This window comes from Onychomys torridus, chromosome 7 (assembly GCF_903995425.1).
Source record: "Onychomys torridus chromosome 7, mOncTor1.1, whole genome shotgun sequence".
NCBI classification, from domain to species: Eukaryota; Metazoa; Chordata; class Mammalia; order Rodentia; family Cricetidae; genus Onychomys; species Onychomys torridus.
In genome coordinates, this window is record NC_050449.1 from 89,079,270 (window position 1) to 89,099,498 (window position 20,229).

At 47.0% G+C, this 20,229-nt stretch overlaps 1 protein-coding gene across 2 annotated transcripts; it reads right to left on the bottom strand.

The window, feature by feature from the left end:
• Positions 1-12,576: 12,576 nt before the first annotated feature.
• Positions 12,577-18,701, bottom strand: Rnf7 (ring finger protein 7). Of its 2 annotated transcripts, none has more exons than XM_036193264.1 (3): positions 18,468-18,689; positions 17,106-17,153; positions 12,577-13,234 (listed from the first exon to the last, which is right to left on the bottom strand). In XM_036193264.1, the coding sequence occupies exons 1-3, from the start codon at positions 18,640-18,642 to the stop codon at positions 13,116-13,118; spliced, it is 342 nt and encodes a 113-aa protein (XP_036049157.1). In that variant the 5' UTR covers positions 18,643-18,689; the 3' UTR covers positions 12,577-13,115. The 2 variants fall into 2 exon arrangements, with proteins under 2 accessions (XP_036049157.1, XP_036049158.1); XM_036193265.1 differs by having other exon boundaries at positions 13,178-13,234; positions 18,475-18,701.
• Between the last annotated feature and the right edge of the window lie 1,528 nt (positions 18,702-20,229).

Below are 20,229 nucleotides of genomic sequence, written 5' to 3' on the forward strand. Positions count from 1 at the left end.
TTCAATTCCCAGCTCCTGCAGGACATAACCATCTTTAACTCTACTTTCGGGGATCAGATGCCCTCTTCCGGCCTCAAGGGAACCAGGCATGCAGGCAAAGCCCATCAAAATAAATGGAATTTAAAAACTATAGTTTTGAAACTCTGCATAAAATCAAGGTCTGGGAAAAGATCTAAAGGTAGTTATCAGAGCCGATATGACATGTTTCTTTTTTTCTGAGTCAGGTTTTTCTGTGTAATAGTCTTGGCTGTCCTGGAACTCACTCTGTAGACCAGACTGGCTTCGAATTCAAAGAGATCTGCCTGCCCCTGCCTCCTGAGTGCTGGGATTAAAAGTATGTACCAGCACACCCCACTACATGTCTCTTTAATATGGAGCTATATTTCAGGCATGACATTTTATCCAAGGGTTACCCAGGCTTGTATCATACCAGACATGCTCTAAAGGCCTACTGCATTTTTCCTCCTTTACAAGCCAGTACATTCAAAACATAAAGACACTGTCTCAGACACACGTCTGCATCAACAAAGTATTAGTGATTGTTAATTGGTTTTGTGTACCGGGAATCTCACTCAGGGCTTCGATAGTCTAGGGAAGTGCTCTACCATTAAGCTACACATCCAATCCATACTTAATTGTTAATGCTAATTACAGCAGTTAAGCCAGTTGATTCTGCAGCATCCATTCCCAACTGCTTCCCTGTTATCCCTCTTTCTGTGTTTTCTCCTACTTAGTAAACAAGCCCCTCCATCTCTGGAGCCAGGCGTAGTTGTGTGCATCTGTAATCCCAACAATTAGGAGGCAAAAGCCGGAGGATCAGGAGTTCGGGGTCATCCCTGAGGACATAGTGAGTTCCAGGCCAGCCTGCACTTCAAGAAGCATTGTCTCAAACAAACAAACAAACCACCAAGCTACACAAGCCCAGAAACTCCAGAAGCATTAAGGGATAAGGGCTCCATAGGTAAAAGCACTTACATGCAAGTCTGTTGATCTGAGTTCCATCCTAGAACCTGGATCAGGTGGAGTGTGTCTGAGATCCTAGCACTCCAAGGGCAAGATGGCAGGAAGGGATGGGAAGCCAGCCTGGAGCAGCCAGCATGGCAGAAACAAGAGACCCTGCCTTAATAACAAGGTGGATGGTAAAAACCAGCTCCAGAAAAATGTCTGGGGCCTCCACATGCTGTGGCAGTCATGCCCAATTCCACTCACATAAAACAAATAATTACACACACACATGAGAGAGAGATATAGAGATAGAGATAGAGATAGATAGATAGATAGAGAGAGAGAGAGAGAGTAGGTACATGTGTATGAGTGCATGTGCCTACAAAGGCCAGAGGAATTAGATTCTCCCTGGAGCTGGAGTTACAGGTGGTTGTAAATTGCTTAATGTGGGTGCTGGGAATTGAACTCAGGTCCTCTGGAAGAGCAGTAAGTGCTCTTAACCACTGAGCCATCTCTCCAGCCAATAAAAATAACAATGATAATTACTATTATTTTGAGACAGGGTCTCTCTATGTAGTCCTGGCTGTCCTAGAACTCATAGAGATCCTCCTGCTTCTCCTCTCAAGTGCTAGAATTAAAGGTGTGTGCCACCATGCCTGGCTAAACATTGATTTTTAACAAAACCAAACCTCCATTTCTGGTTTTCCTTTACATTCCAAAGCAACAGTGTGACAATGTTCTGGCCAATCAGGTCGATTCAAGGTACTAAAGAAGCACCCCCACCCTAGCCAAAGTCTGGGCAAAGAAAAATGGTCCTTTTGGCCTCTGTTTCCCCGAGATAGAGAAGATAAGGTCTGTTTGGGAATGGTGTTGCCTCAGAGCCGGGGGGAAAAGACCCGAGAATAAGGCCACATGCTGACCATGTCCAGAGCAGGAGGCTGGGAGCCTGGCTCAGCATGGCACTGCTGACCTGCTGGACCAACCCTGGACTTCCCATCCCAACTCCTCATTGTGTGGGACAATAAAGCCGCATCTGTGGCGTTGGAGTTGGTTTTCCTAGCTTTGCTGCCAAGCGTGTGTCAGCTGATTGACTTGTGATTGAATGATGCCATGAAGTCAGCCGCTCACATCACACACCGCCATCCTCTTTATTCAGCCTTCTTTGCCAAGGACACACTGATTTTAGAGGAACTCCGGAGACCACCACACTTTAACCTTTCAGTGAATTATCTTAGGAACCAAATTAAAAATACTGATGCTAGGGTAACCTGCTTGAATATTGTTTTAGCAGTTATGAATAAATGAACCAGATATTTTCATTAACTAGTTAGTTGTGAGGCAGGCTTTGCTATGTAGCTCAGGCTGGCCTGGAACTTGGTATGTAGACCAAGCTGGCCTTGAATTTCTGACAATCCTCCAGCCTCTGTCCTGGCCTCTTAGTTCCCAGGGTCATGCTATTAGGAGGTGCCTTGGACTCTCAGGGGTAGGGCCTTCTGGAAGTTTCTTTGAGCCCTGGGGGCCTGGCCCCTTTCTCCTTTCGATTGTTGCCTCTGCCATCTGGGGCCCTGATGAGAAACCAAAAGCTATGCGATTGCTCACTCTTTCTCTTTAATGTTTTTGTTATTAGTGTATGTGAACGGGCCGGTGTGCATCTGGACATCAGAGGGCAACCTGCCGGAGTTGGCTCCCCTTCTGTGGCACTGGGTGGGGAGGGGCAGGATAAGGAGACTGAACTCTGGTCCTTAGGCCTAGCAGTGATGCCTTTACCCACTGAGCCATCCCGCTGACCTGTGTCCATCTCCGCCCCCCCCAACCCCGAACTAAGAATTGAACCCAGGGCCTTGTGCTTGCTAGGCAAGTGCTCTACCACTGAGCTAAATCCCCAAGCCCATGTTTTTCTTTTAAGCTAATTATCTCCTAAACTTTATCATAACACAAAGCTGGTCAGTACACATGGCGCAGAACAGGAAGCTTTGGGTAATAGCTGAAAACCGTGACTCATAGCTCTAAAAACAAGTCTAGAAATGAAGAAATGCGTGTGGTTCTTCTGTCTGATTTGTCTTCCAATGCACCGGAAGATGGTCCTGATCTCAAGTTCCTGCTGCCTCAGTCTCCCAAATGCTGGTGTTCCAGACTCAGCTGAAATACGGAGAGCAAACATCAGCCAGGTTGTTCTGGAGGAAGGTGTTTAGAGAAGGCTTCCATGAGGCAGTGCAGGGCACTGGAAAGGAGCACCCGTCCTAAGGCAGTCTGCCTACACCCGCCCTCCAGTCCTAGGTGTATGACCCCAGATGAGGGCTGGCCGCCTTGGCCTGCTAGGACAAATGCCCACAGGCTGGGCGCTTCAACAGCACGTTTACCTTCTCACCATTCTGGACACCAAGTCGAAGGTGAGCGTGCAGGCAGGCAGGGCTCTGGTGAGGGTCTGCTTCATGGGTTCCAGCAGGCTGAGTCTCAGTGACTTCATGTGGCTGTCTGGGATATGTCCACAGGCAAATATTTCCCTCTTCTTAAGATTCCCAACCACCCCAGCTCCAACCATCCAGGGTTAGATCTCAATGTGAGCAGCTGTGATAAAGTCAGGGCCTTTAATTTTCATTGGTATTTCAGTTCATTGTATTTGGTGTGTGTGTGTGTGTGTGTGCACTGACACACACGTGGAAGTCAGGGTATACCTGCAGGAGTCAGTTCTCTCCTTCCACCACGTGAGTCCCAGGAGTGAACTCAGATTGCCGCATCGGCAGACTTGGCAACAGGCCAAGCTGAGCCATCTCTCTGGCCTCTCGCTTGTGTGTGTGTGTGTGTGTGTGTGTTTCTTTAGACAGAGTCTCAATATATAGCCCAGGCTGTGCATATGCTCATGGCAAGCCTCCTGCTCAGCCTCCCGAGTGCCGGCACCAGAGGTGTGAACCATCACACTTGGCTTCAGTGCCTACAGTTATTTTTAAGCTTTAAAAATAGTTGACTACAGAAAAGTGGTACATGTGAGTACAAACGCATTCATGTGTAGGCCAGAGGTCAACTTGGGCATCTGTCCACCTTGTGTTTGGAAATGGTTTCCCATTCCCCTGAGCTTGGAGCAAGCTAGGCTGGCTGGCTATCAAACTCAGAGGGATCCTCCTGTCTCCACCTCTGCAGCTCTGAGGTAAGTGCAGACAACCATATGGGTTAGTTATGTGGGTTCTGGGGATCAAACTCAGGTACTCATGCTCACAAGGCAAGCAATTTACCGACTGAGGCAAGCCCCAGACCTAAGTGAGCTGCTACGCAAATCTCTCAGGAGAGCCTGACCCAAGAGGCTGCACAGACTTGATAATTACCCAGGGTATTTTAGTGAGTCCCTCCTCCTCTACCTCCCTCTTGTCCCTGCCCCACCCCTTCCTCCTCACTCTCCTTTTATTTATTTGTTTGTTTGTTTGTTTGTTTGAGACAGGGTTTCTCTGTGTAGTCTTGGCTGTCCTGGAATTCACTCTGTAGACCAGGCTGGCCTCGAACTCACAGAGATCAGTCTGCCTTTGCTGGGGTTAAAGGTGTGGACCACCACCACCTGGCTGGTTTTGTTGTTGTTGTTGTTTTTTGTTTTTGACACAGGGTTTTACTCTGGAGCTCAGGCTAGCTAGTCTGAGACTAGCTCTGGGCTAGTCCAGCTTGGCCTTGACCTGGTAGCAATTCTCCTGCCTCAGTCTTGATAATGATGGGATTACAGGCTTGCACTACAAGCACATCTGAATTAGGAACAGGTTTTCATCACACACACACACACACACACACACACACACACACACACACACACACACGGGTTGTTAATACTGCACACATTATAAGCAAATGTGGATCTCAGTTCCCAGCTCACTCTCAGCAAACCTTACCACTGTGTTGGGATGTTAGTAAAGCAGCATGTACTCCATAGCATACCCTCTGAAGATGGGACTTTTCACTAACATTCTATTAGTGTGGCAAAGCCTTGTATGTAGTAGGCATGCAATAAATAACACACTGTGAGATCTGTAATCGTACATAAGGCAGAGTTAGAGTTACTAGAGGAGAGGCACAGTAAGAGACCAAGATTCACCAAAAGAATGGAAGTTCAGGCAGATGAGATGGATCAGTGGTTAAGTGTGCCCGATCCTCTCCCAGAGGACCCGAGTTTGGTTCCCAACACCCACACCTCTGGGATCTGACACCCTCTTCTGGCTTTTGCAGGCACCTGCACTCAGGTGCATATATCCACTCAGACACACATGGATACACATCATTAAAATGAGAATTGAAGTCTCAATACACGTGCGCAGCTGTAGACAGCTCTATGGGACAGAGAAGCAGAGCACATGTTCCCCATGGCACCAGCAGGTACTACGTCATGTTAAAGTTTGTTAAACAACAAACTATTAATGTTGATGGAAGTTCCTTAAGGTCTAACTGTAAACCCCTGATGCTCACCTTCCTGTAAGCAGACCTGGGTGGTGGGGCAGGCAATTTGCCTCTGTAATCGCAGTGGCTGGACTCTGCTGCTCTGGCTGCCTTGAGCAAAGGATTGGTAGTCAATAGCCCTGGTCTACCCTATGCCAGCATCTACTGTTTGCACACTGTGGACATCCTGAGGGACTAGAGAACTGCAGTTGACTGTTCTAGCTCAAGGCTAGTCAATTCCAGATGTTTTTGCTATCACACACCTTGATGAAACATAGCAGACCCTACAACCATTTCTACATAGGTCACAGGGGTGGCCTAGCAGACAGATGTGATTGGTGCAAATATAAACCTTCAAGTCCACCTGTGATGTGTGATGTGTGTGTGTGTGTGTGTGTGTGTGTGTGTGTGTGTGTGTGTTTTGCGTGTGTCTGGTGGAAACTCCCTTTCTCAAGCTATGTGAGCAGCCTGTGCAGCTCACTGAGGTGGCTGGAAGACATGTCCCCGTGCTGTCCCTCGTGTATTGCCACTCGTTCTATAATAAAAAGCTGCTTTTCTCGACTGGCCTTTCTTGCCTACTTCTGTATATGGGCCACGCTGATAACACAAAGCAGCAGCCCCAGGCAGAGGTGACGCAGCAGCAGGAGCTGGAGCAGGCAAGCAGAGAGGGAAGTGGAAGCAGAGAGAAGGCACTCCAGGCTGAAGGCCAGAAGGCCGTAAAGAGCCACTGGAGGGAAACTGCAGGCTCCTTGCTGGAAGAGTTCAGAGCTTCAGGCCTTCAGGGTGAAGGGACACTAGACACCTAGGAACTGCACCTCTGGCTGCTGCCAAAGGCTTGCGAGGCGGAGCAACCTTGGTGCCTAGGTCTACTTGGAAGCGCCCATGCCAGCTGCTGCCAAGGACTAAGGAATCCCAACCTGCTTGGCACACACAAGAGCTGCAAATCATGTACAGCTGAGGGTTCCAATGGGCAGGGCTTGAGCTGTGACAGGGGAGCACTGTGGCTGCTGCTGTCACACACCCAGGGACACAAACCCTAAAAGACCAGTGCTGGAAGGCTCTTGCCAACCGGCAGAAGGGCAGCACTCATGCCAAGAAGAACTGCATGATGGTGCCGCACCTGCAAAGTGGAGCCAGGAGGACAGCAAGTTCAAGGCCAGCTTGGTGTACATAAGACCCCGTCTCAAAACAAACAGAAAAGGCTAAGGCTATAGAGGTGGAAAATCTAAAACTAAACCTTTCTGTTTTGGTTTTTCAAGACAGGGCTGCTACTAATGGTGCACTTGACCACCACCCGGCTAAAACTAAACTTTCAGTATTTACAGAGCCCTTTCTTTTATAATCTGAACATCATGTTAACTATTTGTAAAGTAGTTAAGGCCTAGCTCTGTGCTGCATCCACACCATTTACTTTCTCCTCTGCCTTCTGCCTCTTTTCTTTTGTTTTGATTGGGAAGTTAGGAGGGCTTTACCCCATAATGGAACACATGCCCACTAAAGCTCTCACAGGTGCCAAGGATCAGCGGCCCTTACCAGCACCAGACACTCTTTTAGTTCCCCTTCTTAATCCCTGTGACGTTTGGTTCCAGAATCACCTAAGAGTCACGCTTTGGGGCTCGCTTGGGAGGGGTTTCTAGACAGGGTTAACTGAGGTGGAGGGACCCACCCTAACTGTGGCAGTACCACTCCATGTGCTGGGGCTCTGGACTGAACCCAAAGGATTCTGCACTCTGGACAGCGGCATTCATTCTGCCTCCGGCTTCGGGCTACCTTCCCTGCCTGCTGTGATGGACTGTCTCCTTAGACTGAGCCAAGGCAAACCCTTCCTCCTGCTGTGGCTTTGCCAAGTACTTCGCCACACCAAGGAGAAAAGTAAGCCCTGGACCCTCGAATAATCCGGTGAGGCTGGGATTACAATACAAATGGGAACAGGTATAGAGAGGTGACATGACTGACCAGCCAGGCCAGTCCCCGTGGGAAGTCCAAGCTATTATGTGTACCAGGCTTTTTTTTTTTTTTTTTTTTTGGTGGGGGGCTATCAACCAGATCCCAAGTCATGACACTGAGACTTTATGTTTTGAATGCTTGGCCTGGTTTAGGCTCATTTCTGGCGCGCTCTCTCTTTCTCTTTTAGTTTCTCAAGACAGGGTTTCTCTGTGTAGCTTTGCGCCTTTCCTGGAACTCACTCTGTAGCCCAGGCTGGCCTCGAACTCACTGAGATCCGCCTGGCTCTGCCTCCCAAGTACTGGGATTAAAGGTGTGCGCCAGCACCGCCCGGCCCTGGCTAGCTTTTAACTTAACCTGTTCTTTTTCTCTACCTTTGGCCTCAGAGCTTATTACCTTCTTTCCTTCTGTACATGTTACTCTCACTGCTTCTTGTGGCTGGTGGCTGCCTGGATTCTGGCCCCCAGGGTGTTCCTCTCTTCCTCCCTCTTTCTTCCCTCATTCCTCTGCTGTGGAATAATCCTCTTGTACACTGTAAAGATCTGTCACTCAAATTGATTTAATAAAATGCTGAATGGCCAGTAACCAGGCAGGAAGTGTAGGCAGTGTGGCCAAACTAAGAACGCTGGGAAGGAGGACGAAGTCAGCAGTCACCAGCCAGATGCAGAGGGAGCAGGAGATAGATGTGCCATGCTAATAAAGGTACCACCACATGGCAGAGCATAAATAAGGAATGTGGGTTAACTTAAAATGTAAGAGCTAGTCAGTAATAAGCCTGAGCTATTGGCAATTTATAATTTATATTCAGCCTCTGAGTCAGTTATTTGGTACCAGGAGGTACAGACAGGAAACATTAGTTTACATTCCTCTCCCTTCTCCATAGCCTAGATTTTTCCTATTTATTCTCTCTGCTCACCAGCCCCGCATATGCTTTCTCCTGCCTAGCTATTGGCTGCTCAGCTTTTTACTAGACAGATCAGGTGCAGACAAGGTGAAACAGATGCAACACATCTTTACATAATTAAACAAATGCAACATAAACAAAAGTAACACACCTTTACACAGTTAAAGAAATATTCCACAGGGCTGGAGAGATGGATCAGTGGTTAAGAGCACTGGTTGCTCTTCCAGAGGTCCTGAGTTCAATTCCCAGCACTCACATGGTGGCTCAGAACCATTTATAATTGGATCTGATGCCCTCTTCTGTCATGAAGATGTACAAGAAGACAGAACACTCACACACAAATAAATAAATCTTAAAAAAATATTCCATAGCATAAATAAATGCAATACATCTTTCCATAGTTAAAATAATAAACAATTATGAATATGAAAATACAGAAAAATCTTTTTCCTGGGGGATGTACTTGCTGAACACAACCCACCCATGAGAATAGGATGGTATGAAGTGGTGTGACGGGCGTGCGCTACAAGGCTGGAGGCAGGAGCATTAAGACATGGGGCTAGTCTGAGCTACAGCACAAGTAAAAAGTGCTATGATTAACTTCATGAAAACATTAAATATTTCCAGTATTTTGGTACACCATTAAAATGTTCAATACAGGGGACTGGAGAGATGGCTCACAGACTGCTCTTCTAGAAGTCCTAAGTTCAATTCCCCACAACCACATGGTGGCTCACAACCGTCTATGAGATCTGGTGCCCTCTTCTGGCCTGCAGGCATACATGCAGGCAGAACACTGTATACGTAATAAATAAATCTTTAAAAAAACAAACAAACAAACAAACAAAAAAGTTCAATACAGAATAGTTTAGAACACAAGCATTTATACTTTAAGTGCCCCCCCCCCCCCCCCCAAGTCAGAGTTTCTGTGTGCAGCCCTGGCTGTCCTGGAACTCACAGAGAGCCTCCTGCCTCTCCCTCCCAAGTGTGTGCCACCACTGTCCAGTGCTACTTCCTTTCTATTCAAATCTGTACCTTTTCCCCTGGTTTTGTTATCCTCCTGCTTCAGCCTTCCTAATGCTGTGGATATAGGTGTGTGTCGTCACACACAGTTTCTTTAAACATTATTTACACACGGCCCTACTAAACACTGGAGACTTGTCATTCTTTATTTCAGAATCACTGCATTGTTTCTTCTTTGAAAATGACTTAAAAGGGGGGGGGGCTGGAGAGATGGCTCAGCAGTTAAGAGCACTGACTGTTCTTCCACAGGTCCTGAGTTCAGTTCCCAGAAAGCACATGGTGGCTCACAACCATCTGTAATGAGATCTGGCGCCCTCTTCTGGCCTGCAGGGACACATGCAAGCAGAATACTGTACACTTGCAAGCAGATCCCTTCAAGTTCGAGGCCAGCCTGGTCTACAGATTGAGTTCCAGGCCAGCCAGAGCTACCTAGAGAAACCGTCTCCAAAAACAAAACAAAACAAAACAAAAAAGCTTTTCTACTTCCCTTTCAAATAAAAAACAAACAATAAACAAAACCAACTTCTGTACTTTGTAGCTAGAGTTTTCCCCAGTCCTGCTTGGCCCACAGTCAGGACAAATCTCTCTCACCTGCCAGGCCCACAGCTGCTCAAACCCAACCAAGTAAACACACAGAGACTTATATTGCTTACAAACTGTATGGCCGTAGCAGGCTTCTTGCTATCTACTTCTTCTATCTTAAATTAACCAATTTCTGTTACTCTATATGTTGCCACGTGGCTTGTGGCTTACCGGTACCTTACATCTCGCTTGTCATGGCAGTGTCTGGCAATGTCTGTTTCAGCCTTCCACTTCCCAGAATTCTCCTCTCTCCTTGTCCTGCCTATACTTCCTGCCTGGCTACTGGCCAATCAGTGTTTTACTTATTAACCAATCAGAGCAACACATACAACACACAAACTATCCCACAGCAGTACTTAGGCCTAAAAGCTTGTCAAGGGAGTTCTACCAGCTCAAGGTCTACATTAGTTCCTGAGCAGTAGCTGGAGCTAGCTGTTCAGTCTGGATGTTGTCTGGACATCGGCTGGATGTCACAGAGAGTAACACCTGACTCTGGGAGCCCTTCCTTAGATGATGATAGTCACCTGGGCAAAGGTAGAAAGTGCAAGGCCTTGGATTCAATCCCCAGTACAAAGTGAATCTTACCTTTAAAGACATTCTCTCATTCCTGTGCCATGAGTGCCTTTGGGAGGCCCTGGCAGCACACTACAAGAGCCCCATCGGTGAGCACCCAAGACTGTTGTTCCAAGGAAGCCAGTCCTGCCTCCAAAACTTTAGAAACTTCATTTTTCAAGACTGAACACAGTGGAGGCAGATGAGGGGAGGGAGTTAGTGGTGTATGATGGTACCATGCGACATTTCAGACTTTATATTTCACCCTATGAAACTGTTTACAGTGACTTGAGCCAGAGAACCTAACTGCTATTTATATTTTTGTAGTTTTAAAATGTTTACTAATATGCAATTAAAGACACTAAATACCATTCAATCATTTTGAGAGAAAATTCCGCTTGATGGTTTTGGACCCCATAACCAAAATGCCTACGCATGTTTTTTTCAGATGAAACAGTATGTACGGGAACTCTTGGCTGGCTGTGTAGAGAGGTGACATGTCAGCAGGGCCCAGGGTCAGAGCTAAGCTTTGTCTTAATCCCTCCTCCTCTCTGCCCTCAGATGCTGATGTGTAGCATAAACAGGGCTTTGTCAGCCAGCTCTGCCGGGTGAACACGAGTCTTTACCGCCGCCCTCCAGATTCCACTCACACACTGTCAGTGACCTGAGTCGCCCACAGGCTGCTCCCTTCCTACAGCAAGGCCAGATATCTACTTCACAACTCATAACTCCAACTTTCAATGTCAAAAAAGCTACTAAGACCTACTAATGACCCAAACCGGGTATATTTCTAGTACCTAGAAATTTTAGAAAATTTTCACCCATACTTTTCAGGGACCCGCTAACAGAGCCAAACATTTCAGAGAACCAGAGCCAAATGAAAGGAAACAAGTCAACCAGGTAGAGAGGTGCACACTTGTAATCCTGGTACTCAGGAGGCCGAGGCGAGGAGCTTGTCACAGTCCGAGGCCAGCCTCCAGTCACTTTCAGTTCAGCCAGGACCATAGTGAGACCCTATCTCAAACGCTGCACCCACTGAGTAAACCTCCACTAATTCTCAATTTTTATCCTAACCACATTTAAAAACACTTTATAAAGTGTGTGAGTGTTTGCCTGCAGGACTATCTGCATGTTATATGTGTAATGTAATGCCCACGGAGAACCAGAAGATGATGTTGGATTTCTTATGAGCTGCAACATGGGTGCTCTTAACCACTAATCCATCTCTCCAGCTCGACTTTCTTTTAAATTCCTATCAGTAGTCTCCACTTTAGTATAAAAAAATTAGGGCATCTTGGCCAAATGGTAGTGGCACACGCCTTTAATCCCAGCACTAGGGAGGCAGAAGCAGGCAGATGCCTGAGTTCGAGGCCAGTCCAGGCTACAAAGTTCCAGGATAGGCTCCAAAGCTCCACAGAAAACCCTGTCTCCAAACAAACAAACAAACAAACAAACAAACAAGTTCTAGGGAACAGAAGTCTGGACCTCAGGCTCACACTGAGACATCTCCCCAGCCCCACTGTATGAGTTTGATAACATTTAAGTGCTTGTGTGTTTCCAAGTAATTAAGTTTAACTGCCAAATATTAATATATTAATTTTTCCAATTATTTAACAAATTATTTTAGTAAGTTTAAGGGTGTAGATAAGATTTTGGTTTTTGTTTTTCGAGACAGGGTTTTTCTCTGTGTAGTTTTGGTCCTTGTGCTGGATTTCACTCTGTAGACCAGGCTGGCCTCGAACTCACAGAGATCTGCCTGGCTCTGCCTCCTGAGTGCTAGGATTAAAGTCATATGCCACTACCGCCTAGCAAGATAAAAATTTAATAACTCAAAAACAGAATACTTCATTTATTAAAACATAAACTCCAGTGTTATACTGGTAAGCTTTTTCCCACTAATATTTTGACTAAAATATACAATACAATCTCTAGAAAATACCTCTTTAAAACTAAGTGAGCCGGGTGGTGGTGGCATGCACCTGTAATCCCAGTACTTGGGAGGCACATGGATCTGAGTTCCAGGACTGTAACACAAAGAAACTCTTCCTCAACACACACACACACACACACACACACACACACACACACACACACACACATACACACACACACACACACACACACACACACACACACCTATGATTGAAAAGTGAGTTATGCAGATCCAGGCTTCCTTGATGAGTCAAAATGGAGACCTTAGGAAACAAAGTCTCATTTACTGAAAGTTACATTTTATTTACCGTCTCCACTGACCCAAAATCAAAATCCTCACTTACAGCAGATACCACGGGTTGCCCCTCTCCCAACAACAAAAGGTACTAGGAGCAGAAGGTAGGAACTGGGTTTTCAAATGCATTTTGTTACTCTAACATCCTTTTCTTAAACTTACCAGGCATGGGCACACAAACGCTCTTCTGTGAATGCAACGCTCTCACAGCCCTCGTGTACCAACAGATAAATGATAAGGGTAGTTCTATTTTGATGTTCTCTTTCTTATAGCTCTTCTAAGCAGCATGTATGACACACACAATGGAGGTAGGAAAGGCCATTTTTAATAAATTATCTTAATTGTAGAAAATTCTCAAAATTAAAACCAACAAAAGGGTAAAGCATGCCCTGGACGAGTCTCAAGAGACTTCATCATCCTTTCTATCTGAAGACGTAATCCGCTGGAGTGTTCTAGCTTTTGTCCGGTAACTTGACAGCTAGATCATCCAGGGTCGCCACACAGACCAGGAAAGCCTCCTCTCACCTCTCATTTGCCGATCCTTTGGACCACCCAGTCCTGCTGGCAGAGAGGGCAACGATTGTTCTGTTTCACCCACAGAGACATGCAGCAGTTGTGAAAGGAGTGATTACATTCTCCCCAGACCACTGGAAGAAAAAAGAAGAGCAGCTGAGTAGGCGCGCATGCAGTACACACCTACAATCTGAGTATCGAGGCAGGGGTACCACCAGGTCTAGGCCAGTGTGGTTACAGAGCAAGACCTCAGCGTGGCGGCGCACGCCTGTAATCCCAGCACTTGGGAGGCAGAGCCAGGTGGATACTGTAAGTTCGAGACCAGCCTGGGCTACCAAGTGAGTTCCAGGAAACGTGCAAAGCTACACAGAGAAACCTTGTCTCAAAAAACAAACAAACAAAAAAAAGCAAGACCTTGTTTCAAAAACAATCAATCAATCAAACCTCCCCCAATCAACTGACAGGACATTGCACACCCAGTGAGAGCAGACGGGATAACCAACCCTGTAACTACCCAGGCCCACCCCAACATCTATCACATCTGTGATCCGCTGGAGCACAGATGTGTGTATGTGTGGAGGTCCTGTGGACCCAGGGCTGCAGGATCTCAATCGGGGCACCAATGGGATGTCCAGGAAGAGTCTCGGTGAGGGCCCAGAGTGGATGGTGTGGCAGAGACCAGGAGCCTCAAACCTGACTACTTAATTCTTTGGAATGAATGCCTGCATGTAAAATGTATGGATAGCCAGGCAGTGGTGGTGCACTTTAATCCCAGCACTGGGAAAGCAGAGGCAGGTGGATCTCTGTGAGTTCGAGGCCAGCCTGGTCTACGGAGCGAGATCCAGGACAGTATCAAAGCTACACAGAGAAACCCTGTCTCAAAAAACAAAAAGTATTGATAAAGGGGAGGACTGCGCGACTCACTGTATCACAATGCTGCTTCCATGTTGTAGAATATTATTTTTTTAAAGATTTATTTATTTATTTATTATGTATACAGTATTCTGTCTGCATGTATGCCAGATCTCATTACAGATGGCTGTGAGCCACCATGTGGTTGCTGGGAATTGAACTCAGGACCTCTGGAAGAACAGCCAGTGCTCTTAACCGCTGAGCCATCTCTCCAGCCCCATGTACAATATTATTTTAAGGTGTGTTATTTTTGATTATGGTGCATTTGTTTAACTCTGAAGCTGTGTTATGTGCCTGTCTAAAACACCTGATGGTCTAATAAAGATCTGAATGGCCAATAGCAAGGCAAGAGATAGAACTAGGTGGGGGTGGCAGGCAGAGAGGACAAATAGAAGGAGAAATTTGGGAGAAGAGAGAAGTAGCCAGAGGAGGAGGACTCCGGGGGCCAGCCACCCAGCTACACAGCAAACAAAGGAACAAGAGTAGGATTTACAGAAATAAGAGAGATTTAGCTCAGTGGTAGAGCGCTTGCCTAGCAAGCGCAAGGCCCTGGGTTTGATCCTCAGCTCAAAAAAAAAAAAAAGAAAAGAAAAAGTATTAGGGGTTGGGGATTTAGCTCAGTGGTAGAGCGCTCGCCTAGCAAGCACAAGGCCCTAGGTTCGATCCTACGCTCAAAAAAAAAAAAAAAAAGAGAGAGAGAGAGAGAGAACGAGAAATGCCCTGAGGAAAAAGGTAGACAGGATAATTTAAGGAAAAGTTGGCTAGAAACAACCCAAGGTAAGGCTGGGCATTCAAAATTAAGAATATAAGCCTCCATGCGTGATTTTTTTGTGAGCTGGGTGGAGAGCCCCCGCAAAGAGAGTAAGAAAACATTTCTTTTTTTTAAAAGATTTATTTATTTATTATGTATATAGTGCTGTGTCTGCATGGCCAGAAGAGGGCACCAGATCTCATTATAGATGGCTGTGAGCCACCATGTGGTGCTGGGAATTGAACTCAGAACCTCTGGAAGAACAGCCAGTGCTCTTAACCTCTGAGCCATCTCTCCAGCCCCAAGAAAACAACATTTCTATGATGAGATTTTTCCCTTTCTTCCTTTTTTCTTAAATTTTAATTATTTATTTTGGGGGGAGAGGAGGGAGATGGGTGAGAACAGGAGGCATGCTGTGAAAGACACAAATAAATAAAAAGAATGTTTAAAAAAAAAAAAAGAAAGAAAGAAGGAAATGTGCCACGGGCTGAGCATAGTGGCATTTGCCTTTAATGCCAGCACTGGGGAAGCAGAGGCTGGTGGATCTTTGTGAGTTTGAGACTAGCCTGGTCTATAAAATGAGTTCTAGAACAGCTAGGACTGTTACACAGAACTCTTGTCTCAGAAAACAAAACAAAACAAAACAATGCCCTGTGTTTTCGGGTCAAAGTCACAACCCCTAGCTCCTAAACAGCTCCACTTGCTTGCTGTCTTCTTAAATTAGGAGATTAGACTCAAGTCTGTCGGAGATCCCAGACCTCCTTAGCCATGGGATGAACTTAGGGACTGTTTGTGCTTTCCTTTATAACATCCTTCTGGTTTTTATTTACTAAGATACAATGTTTGACAGGCTATCAGCTTATAGCTGGCTATTATAAACAGCTGGCAGGCATGGGAACATCACCAGCTGTACATCTGAGCTGTTTTTCCAGAAGGGATGAATTATGCTAAGCCATCCAGCTGGGTATGGTTATAAAGGCCTACAGTCCCAGCATGGGGACAGGATCACTGAAAGGCCAGCCTTGTCTACACAGCAAGTGTCAAGTCTGGGTCATACAGCAAGACCAAAACCAGCCAACCAACTGAAAGTTACCACGCCAGCAGGCAGGCAGTGCAGCTCCTCATCTGACAGTCGGACCTGCAGAGTGGCTGGAGAGGCATCTCTCTGTGATCAGGGTTCTTTGCTGAGCTAGGCCTTGCTATGCAGCCCAGGCTGGCCAGGAATTTGACATGCAGGCAGGTAACTGCCCTGCCTCAGGATTACAAGTTGCTGGCATTGCAGGTGTAGGCCAACATGCTCAGGTCCTAAAATCTGTCTGTCCTTCCTTCCCTCCCCTCTGTCCTACTTCATCCCTTTCTTTCTGTTTCTGAGAAAGGGTCTCAGTCCACAGCCCTCACTGGCCGGGAATGTGCTATGATAGAGCAGGCTGTGTCCAATTTGTCCTGTTCTGCCAGGACTACAGGCGTGTTCAACCAGGCCTGGCCCTGTAGTTTTCTTAGCAGGAAATGTATTTCCTTTTGTTCAGCAAAATGTTTATCAAGAATATGATTGGAATATACAACCAATTCTTAATTAAAACAGTAAAAGGATTTATAAATTTATCTCAAGGTTTTTTTTAGAAATAAAACATTTTATTAGTTATTAAAAAGATAGGTGAATTCTTTCCCTTTTAGTTTAATCCTGATATTTTTTCGAGACAGGGTTTCTCTGTGTAGCTTTAGAGCCTGTTCTCTGTAGCCCAGGCTGGCCTCCAACTTACATTCTCCTGCCTGTCTCCTAAGTGCTGGGATTGAAGATGCGCACCACCACCACCCGGCCTGACTTTGTTGGTTTTTATTTCTAACTGTGTATAGGATGGGAGAATGCATGTCACAGCTTCAGTGGAGGTCAGAGACCTTTAAATGGGTTCTAGAGATCAAATTTAGATCATCAGGTTTGAGAGGCAAGCATTTTTTTTTTTTTTAAACCTACTGAGCCATCTTACCAGCCCCTAAATGCTCTGAACATTAATATCAACAATTAATCGCCAGGCTGTGGTGGCACATGTCTTTAATCCCAGCACTCAAGAGGCAGAGCCAGGTGGATCTCTGTGAGTTGGGAGTCCAGCCTGGTCTACAGAGAGTTCTAGAACAGGTACCAACACTATACAGAGAAAAACCCTGACTGGAAAAAGCAAACAGGTCTCACTACATAGCAAAAGCTGGCCTCACTCAGTCTCCCTAGTTCTGGACTTATAGGCCTGGCCAGTTTAATAGTCAGTTTTAATTGCAAATTCAAACATTCCCACAGAGACAGAAGAAAACCTTCCATTGAAAAGTCAGGAGGAAGAATTACCACATACCGACACAGTCCTCTTGTTTGTTTTCAGCTTGACATCTGAGGCAGGCATCTAAAAGCAAACAAAGCAAATCTCATCTGAGGTTCAGGAGGCACTGGAAACCCAGACCTTCAAAGTCAAACAAAAGCCCTGAGGAGCAGAGATGAAGATCAGATTCTCATATTATTAACTTCTCATCTAAAAATAACTATTTAAAGAGAAATAAAATACATGACATTCTACTAATTCACTTATGACCAATGTTTCACAAGGGCTAACGATAATTTTACAAGCTCTTATGACAAGATAGCTTGGCAGTGACATTAGAGAAAGTCCATCAAAGATGCCAATTATGCTGGCAGCTGTGGCAAACGCCTTTAATCCCAGCACTGGGAGGCAGAGCTAGGAGGATCTCTGTGAGTTCGAGGCCTGCTTGGTCTACAGAGCAAAATCCAGGACAGGCACCAAAACTACACAGAGAAACCCTGTCTCGAATCCTCAAGGAACCAATACAGGTTTTTCTTTTTGAGACAGCGTCTCACATAGTCCCTGCTTGCCTCTAACCTGACCTGGCAGGTCTACACAGTTCCAGGACTGCCAGGGTCCCATAGATAAACCTGCCTCCCACCCCTACCCCCCAAAAGAAGAGAAACAAGAGACAGAAGGCGTCAGAGGCAGGGTTCTTTTCAAGGTGGACTGAGCTCCATGTAAAACTCAACTAGATCACGCTGGTTTCACTTGGTTCGATATTTTCGTTTAAGACGTTAGACTATTTATGAAAGAAGGTTCTTCGAAAAGGCACAAAAGGGCAGGGCACATGACGCATGACGTTTCATGTTTCTGAATCAAGGGCTTTCTACCCTTGGATTCCCATGGATCCTAAGTAGTCTTGGCCCTCGCTTCAAGACATGCCAGCACTACCCGACTCATCTTGTCACTCTCAATTCTAAAAGCCGGCCCAACAGCTGCTGCACCGAATCCACACAAACGGCCGCGCGTCCTTTTCCGTGGTAACGAGAGCCGTGATCCACACGGTGGCGCAGGCTCGTCATTTCCAGGGTTTGGGAGGTGCAGGCAGGTGCACCAAGGGTTCAAGGCCAACCTCGGCTCAATGGGCAAGTTCCAAGTCAGCCTGGGGAACGCGAGAGCCTCTCAAAAAACAACCAACCAACACCTCAACCCTCAGATCCACGAGTGGGCTCCGCTGTGGGGTTTGCTGGCCGCTGGGTTAGCCCCACAAACCCGGAGGTTGCCTTCGGGTTCCCAGGGATCACCCAGTCGTGTCTCCTCGGTCACGTCCACCACCCGCAGGAATCACCCCGTGGGAGCCGCGGGCCCAGTAGGCCGCGTTCGCAGCCCCGGCCTCGCGTGCAGAGCTCAGCTTACCCATCACCTGGACCCTGCAGATGGCGCAGGTGTCGCACTCAACGTCCCAGCTCCACATGGCTACCGCGTTCCACTTCTTGAGGGAGAACATCTTGTCGCCCCCCGACTTGCAGCTGGCACTGCCGGAGTGTGAGGATAGGACGCAGAGCTCCTCGCCGTCCTCCACGCCGGCCATGGCGGCGGCGCAGAACGGCGACGCGGACGTTGGGGGCGGCGGCGAGAGGTACGGCGGCTCGGGAGGGCCCAAACGCCAGCCACAGCCGCGCCTCCGCAGATAAGGCGGCGCAGCCGGAGGTAGGCGGCGCTGATTGGCCGGTGCGATCGGGTGACGCCTGCCCTGGGAATCCCGGCGCCGGCTGTGATTCCGTAGTGACCGCCAGCCTTGATTGCAGAGCACGCCCAGGACAGTAAGTGAGCACTGCTCTGCGTCCTGGGTCCTGCTTTATTAAACCCGCATCTCCCAGAAATCACCTTGTTTCAGCCCTCATTCGTCTCCTCCCTCCCAAATGTGAACTATCAGAGTAGGGAGAAAAGTCTCTTCATCACCGTGACCTCCATATCTTACAAATTGCCTGGCCACAGGAGGCGGGACATGTTGAATGGAGGCAAGACTTCAGAGATCCAGGAATCTATGTGGTTCAGTGGATCTCAATTTGGGGATGGGAGTCTTGGATTTCTCCCCCCTCTTCTCCCCGCTTTTTATTATTTTATTTTATTTTATTTGTTGACAAGGTCTCTCTCACTATGTAGCCCCCAGCTTTCCTGGAACTCACCATTTAAACCAGGCTGGCTTTGTTTTCACAAAGGACTGCCTGCCTCTTCTGGGATGCTCAGATGAATGGTGTGTGCTGCTAGCCCTGGCGCTTAGGGTCTGTAAAAGCTTTTGTTGATGTGAAGATAGGTGGATTTGGTTTATTTGCTTGCTTCTTTGAGGCAGTTTCTTCTTTTAAACCGAGCTGGCCTGGGACTCATTATGTAGTCCAGGTTGCTCTGGAACTCATAATTCCCCTCCCTCGAAAGAAAGCCTCAGTGGTACCACATGCTATGTATTTTCTGGAAATTTCCGCTGTGCACTGGAAAATAAGTGAAAAAAGGGAATTGGTACAAAATATTGTTACACAGAGAAAAAGAATCCCAGAAACGCTATGGGAGGGCTCTTGGAGCTAGTTTTTGGTTTTTTGTTTTGTTTGGTTTTTCTTTTCTTTTCTTTTTTTTTTTTCAGAGCTGAGGACCAAACCCAGGGCCTGGCACTTGCTAGGCAAGTGCTCTACCGCTGAGCTAAATCCCCAACTTTGGTTTGGTTTTTTGAGACAGGGTTTCTCTGTGTAGTTTTGGTGCCTGTCTTGGATCTCACTCTGTAGACCAGGTTGGCCTCTGAACTCACAGACATCCTCCTGTCTCTGCTTCCCGAGTGCTGGGATTAAAGGCGTGCGCCACCGCCGCCCGGCCTCTTGGGGCTAGTTTAAGCTCGAAACTCAGGGTCACCTGTTTTTCCAAGCAACGTAGGTATCTCCAATAAAGATAGGAAGCTGAGGTGTAGAGAGTCTCAAGGGGTGTCTGAATCCCACAACACCCTGTAGTGTCAAGTGTAGGGACCGAGAGCCTTCCTCCTGTCACGGGGCTTTCTCGCTAGTTGCTAGTCCTTGACACCCTTACCTGGTGCCTGGAGAGGGGTTGGAAGACAAGAATGCACTAATGTGTGGTACCCTGAGTGTGGCTGCAGAGTCCTGTTTGGGTGGATGTACGTGTGTAAGAAGTGGGG